Source organism: Notothenia rossii (assembly GCF_949606895.1).
Source record: "Notothenia rossii genome assembly, chromosome: 3".
Taxonomy (NCBI): domain Eukaryota; kingdom Metazoa; phylum Chordata; class Actinopteri; order Perciformes; family Nototheniidae; genus Notothenia; species Notothenia rossii.
This window is the reverse complement of record NC_136901.1, coordinates 62089713-62095551: the sequence shown is the minus strand read 5'-3', so window position 1 is coordinate 62095551 and position 5839 is coordinate 62089713. Positions and strand designations below refer to the sequence as shown.

The following is a 5839-nucleotide window of genomic DNA, read 5'->3' as shown; positions in this document are numbered from 1 at the left end:
AGGAGATCTATGGATACATCTCTCAACATCCATATGAAACAGAACTGTAAGCAGATTTTATTTTTCTTTATGGACATTTTACAAATCACTCCCCTTTCAAACTGTATTCTTCTTTATTAATAACAACTTTGTTTTACTGTCATACAGTATTTTATACCTGTTTACTTTATTCTCTTATTTTTTATAACTATAATGATCATATCAATAATAATAATAATAATAATACATTAGATTTATAAAGCACTTTTCCTGGTGCTCAAAGCGCTTACAAGCAAGTAAAACAAAATAACAACAGATAAATAAAGATAAAATAAATAAAGATGATGATAAAGATGTGCCTTTACCTCACTGGTTGGAGAAAAAGCTTCTTATATTCGTTAGCATAGCTAGCTAACCAGATGCTAATAACAACAAAGTTATTGACTGTATGATCAGTATGACAGATGAACAGATCGCCCACTGGGCTTTCAACTAAAGACACAGCCACGCAAAAACTGCGGCATGTATTGTGTACGGCTCCTTATGGGTACTGCAATTTCTCAAGTCCCGGAGCGGCGTTCTGGCGTTCCGGTGCGGCGTTCTGGCGTTCCGGTGCTCTCTGTCAAAACTGCACCCCTGTCAGACACGTCAGGCCCGTGTTGTGTTCAAGGAACCTAATCTTGGCCAGGAAAAACAGGCACTCGCTTTTTTTATTTTTTTGCGGTCTATATTTCTTCAATTTTTTTCTTTTTTGCGTGTGTTTATAAATTACCTCGAGAACCGTACCAAATGGTCTCGCGGGCCGTATACGGCCCGGAGGCCGGAGGTTCCCCACCAGGGGTGGACTGGGACAAAAATTCAGCCCTGGCATTTTCTGTCCAGACCAGCCCACTACATTATCAGCGGACACTACATAGAAGTCCACTAATCTTGCAGCATCTTCTCTCATGCATACTACAAAGGAGAGTCATATTCCTTGATAGCAGTTAACAAATGAAGCACTTAACTATGAACTCAAGGACTAAAATTGACAGCTATATCAATCAATCTTTATTCATTATAGTGTCAAATCACAACAGAAGTTATGTCATGACTAGGGGTGGGACGAGACTAACGGGGTGAACCCTTATGCTACCCTTTCAGTTTTTAGTCTGTGACTGTGAAAATCTTTTGGTGTAAGCCCAGTATTGGTTAAAACCAGACTCGGACAATAATAACAAAAAAATATCCTGACAAATCATCTAAATAGAAACATATTACAGACAGTAGCAGCATTAGAGCTGAAATTCACTCACTCATTATGAAACCATAAATAGAGAATTGGAAAAAATATATATATATAGCTGTGTGAAAAGTCTAAGACATGGGTTACAGGTCTGAAGAGATATGCATTCTCATATACGTGTATGTGCAAAAGAATGTATTGCTGTATACTTCCTCGTCCGCAGCCAGCCAGCTCCACTCCTCACCAAATTCGTGACCTGCAAGAAACAGCAAACAGAACTTGTACTCAGTATCTGTGTACTGACAAATATAAGTAGCCATGTAGCCATATTGTGACGTAGTGACACTTAGTGAACAAATGTATCCGTCATGAAGGATGACTTAAGTCTCAAAAGAGCCCTAAGGCCTACCTGCATAACTGTTAATTGAACTTAAAAGATATGCAGATGTTTGAAATTAAAACCATCAATATGAAAATCTTCAGCCAGGAAATAATCATAATCAAACCTTTTGTTTCAATCTGAGACAAAACAAGTTGCATAATAAACTCACAAAGTCAAGACGAAGCTCTCAGATATGATGGATGACTCAAGCATCATAGAAGAACTTCTAGCAGGTCAGGAAAACCTGTTTGACAGGAGATAATGGTAGCAGAGAATATAAAGAGACATTTATGAATTACCAATTGTCATTTTATAACACATATAGTATGTTTCTTCACACAAACCTTTAAACATACACATATTGCATTCCTCTCACCACATGAAATAAGCTCAGGAACCCAAAAGTGGCCCAGTGAATGATGGAGGAGACGAAGCAGGTCCTCAAAAGGGGACAGAGGGAAAACAACTTCTTAGGCTCTCGGGTGGTCAACCTAAAAGAGACATGGAAACATTATTAAGTCTCTCATCATCACAAATCAAGTATGAATTCATATAACATTATAAGACACATGACATACTCAACAAATCATAGACTTCTCAGTAGCCAAAAAGTGGTGAAGTGGAGGAAGTAAGGGAGCAAATCCTTGAAAATGGACGGAGGGGGAACAACTCCTCAAGCTCTCACATGTCAAGTGGTCAACCTGAGAGGGAATTGGATACATTATTAAGTCTGAAAAATAAATAAAATGTTTTCCTCTGTCCTGCACCTAGAGTTGAAAACTTTTGGGATGTGCGTTTCTTTCAAAACTTTTTTAAAATGATGAAGTATGAATTTATACAACATTAAAAATTACATGATACACTTACCAAATTCTAACAGTGGTCCCAAATGAGAGAACAAGTCCACATATAGAACAGAGGGAGAACGACTCCTCAAATATATCAGAACAACCTGTAATGGAGAATAATTGATAATTTAGTGTACATGATCACACCATTAAGGATCAACACATAAGCACAATACAACTTCTGAAAAGCATAATTAAAATGACAAATAATGAATTACTACATCCATAATGTGTGATGTGTGATAATAACAATAATATTAAATATTTCTCGCCTTATCAGTGGAGCAGCTTTTTAAGCAGCTCACTCTTCTCTGCAAGTCTGTCTATCACAGAGTCAGAGTCCAAGGACATGAGGATGTCTTTCTCTGTGGCCATCAACATAAATGCCTCCAATTTATCAGATGAGAGGGTGCTTCTGAGTCTGTTTTTAATAAACTTTCAAATTGAAAATGTGCGCTCACAAGCCACCTGTGTGAGGGATAATGTAAGCAGGTATTTATAAGCAAGGCCTAGGACAGGGTATGCATCTGTTAGCATGTTGAAATGGTGAAGTATCTGGTAGCAGCACAGAGGGCATTCTTTCCAGGAGCAACAGCTTATGGGAGTTATCTCAACCTCTTCTGTGTTGTCCTCCTCACCACCTGATCCATCTTCTACTGTTCTTGCTTTGTACTCTGCAAATGGGGATGCCTTCAGCCTGTTCCACTGGAGTGCAAAGCTTTTCAACTCGGCCTGCATATTTTCCTTGGTTGCCCTGCTGTCAAATCCTTGCAAGCACTTGCTTAAGTCTTGAAGGGCAGACTGGGGAAGAGCACTGGTGCAGAGCTGAGGGAAGTTTCTGGGATCCAGACATGCCAAGTCTGCATATAGATTGCTGTGTGTTAAAAAGCGCCTATGAATGGCTTCAATTGCTGTGTCCATGATCCGGTTATGCACATTCACCTCATAGGATTTTTCTGCATCATCCAGGGTCTCATCCTGAGCCATCTCTCCAGGCAAGACTTTCTTCATCCTCCTCCTCTTTTGTGGCAGTGTGGCCTCCACTTCAATGTCCGTGTCATCTCTCTCTTGGATTTCTGTGTTTGTCCAGTTGACAAATGTGTCTGCTGCTTTTTTTACAGATTCAAAATCTCTTCCCAAGCTTTTCAGCGTATCCTGTGTCGATGCCACTATTCTGTGAGCAGAGAGGATGTTCAATCCTGCCGTCTGAAGGTATTTAGACAATGGAAAGGTATTTTCAGGTATGCGGAGGAAGATTTGAGCCATCAAGATCGTCTCATACTTGAGCAATGACTCTGCATATCGTCTGGCCATGACACGGATACATGGTTTCACTGTTGCCTGTTTCTGTATAGCTGATAATGTCAACAGCACATCAACGTACAGACCATCTTCCGGTTTTCCAAAGGAGCCAAACACCTTCTTCAGGGCCTCATGCTTGGCCCACCAGCGTGTCTCGCCAATAGGAGCAAGGCGTCTACGTCTCTTGTTTCGGCCTGACTCTTGACACACATTCATCCTTTTATATGACTCTTTGATGAATACCGCAATGCCATTGAGGAGCGCAAACAGGGACCCACTCTCAATAAAAATCTGGGTTGTGTTTGCAAGCACCAGATTTAGTACATGTGCGTAGCACCATACATGGTGTATATGCCTCCAATCTGACATTCCACTGATGAACAGACTGCTATGAGTTCTCTTACCGAATGCCATGCAGATGAAACAATACAGCATGTGACGCTCTGGACAGTACGTCAGCCACCTTCTTCTGGTGCCGTCTCTGCTACAGAACACTTTCTGCACCACTGGTGGTGGTGGTGCAGTCTTTGGGCTGCCTGAATTGGTCTGGCTCTCTCCCTGAACTGACACATTTACACAGAAATTAAAGTTACACCAAATTATGAAATAGTTATCACCTCAGTAAACAATAAATGAATTGAAAGATTACAATAAATTCAATGGCAAATATTGCAAATTAATGTAATTATTTCCTATAGGTTTACTTGTATTTTGTGCTAAAATTCAAAGTATCTCATCTGTATTTACAATACAGCTTGATTCTGCAGCTTCATCTCTACTTACAGCTCGTTGGTCCATGTGAACGTTTACTGTTGCTATGGCAACAAGAAACCGCTGACGTTAGCAGCTCTTAGCTAGCCTAGCTAAATCATCTGAACAATAATAACCCATAATATCTCAATTCGGCATATTTAAACAAAATCAACCACAACTACCAACATTCACAGCCCTTCAACTCTGGGCTAATATGTTGTCACAAGTAGGACTATGCAGTTAATTAGGTCACATCACATTCAATGTAAAAACGTTTTGTACTTTTTTTTTGGACATGTCTCAAAAATGTAGCCTAGCCAAGTTACTTACCATTTATGCCTCCACTCGCTCGTCTCCCGGCGCAGCAGCACCTGCTGGGGCGGTGACCCCGGCACCAAATAGGTCCGTCAATTTAGAATATTTAGCAGCCTCCACCTCCAGAGAGTTCAGCTTTTTAAATCACAGTTTTTCAGCGCCACCCGGGCGTTTCTTCTGCTTATCCATTTTCAGCTCAGCAGCAGCCCGTCCCGCGACTCCCACCCATGCCATGAGGTCCCGCCCTACCTTGGTTTGTGTTGTGATTGACAGCACTGTCAGGGCTCTCTGAGCCTTTCAGCCCATGATTGATTGACAATGACAAACAATAGACCAATAATATGTGTCGATGCTGGCAACACACTGCTAGCCCTCTGTAGCCAATTGACCGGCCCAATTGGAGGGAATTTAGAGAAAAAAACGAAAAGAAAAAAAAACCATAGCGGACCGGCCCACATTGGGTCAACGGCCCACCGGGACGATGCCCGGTATGCCAGATGGCCAGTCCACCCCTGTTCCCCACCCCTGCACTAAAGCATCAAACACTGAATACTGGAACGGCATGTACGACCTGCTCACTGGATGATCTGGTGGCAGAGGAGGGGGCACAGAGGTGGAAGAGGAGGGGGCACAGGTCAACCTGGTTCTCTTTGGCCCAATTCCAAACCGCCCCTTACACACTACCCCTCCGTTTGCGGGTCCGCCACATTAAGTGCTGTTCCAAACCATTGAGTGTGGAGTGGGTTATCAAGCCCTCCATCAGAGAGTCTGCATCACCTGACTTCACCAGCTGCTCTACCTGACTCTACGCTATGTGTGTCCGCCATGAAACACGTTGCTTACAAGTAGTTCCTCCTAACATTTACTGATAAACTGCACAATAAGACAGATTTAATATCGACGTCCAGATGTTAACAACTTCATGGTTACCTCGTATTGTTTTTAACCTAGGGTCATGTACCTGTGTTTAGTCTAGAAGACAGTAAACGTTTTCATTTGATTGTAAAGTTGTGCATAGTTACAGGGACTGTAAAC

The 5839-nt window shown here is 41.7% G+C and overlaps 1 protein-coding gene across 4 annotated transcripts; it reads right to left on the bottom strand.

Moving 5' to 3' along the window:
- Positions 1-246: 246 nt before the first annotated feature.
- LOC307031279 (uncharacterized protein) lies at positions 247-5319 on the bottom strand. 4 transcript variants are annotated; one of them, XM_079668232.1, is made up of 6 exons: positions 4820-5319; positions 2454-4299; positions 2165-2287; positions 1963-2077; positions 1756-1830; positions 795-1460 (listed from the first exon to the last, which is right to left on the bottom strand). In XM_079668232.1, the coding sequence occupies exon 2, from the start codon at positions 4169-4171 to the stop codon at positions 2873-2875; it is 1299 nt and encodes a 432-aa protein (XP_079524358.1). In that variant the 5' UTR covers positions 4172-4299; positions 4820-5319; the 3' UTR covers positions 795-1460; positions 1756-1830; positions 1963-2077; positions 2165-2287; positions 2454-2872. The 4 variants fall into 4 exon arrangements, 3 of the variants coding, with proteins under 3 accessions (XP_079524360.1, XP_079524358.1, XP_079524359.1); XM_079668233.1 differs by lacking the exon at positions 4820-5319 and having other exon boundaries at positions 796-1460; positions 2454-2538; positions 2707-4760; XR_013805909.1 differs by having other exon boundaries at positions 797-1460; positions 2454-2538.
- Positions 5320-5839: the final 520 nt, after the last annotated feature.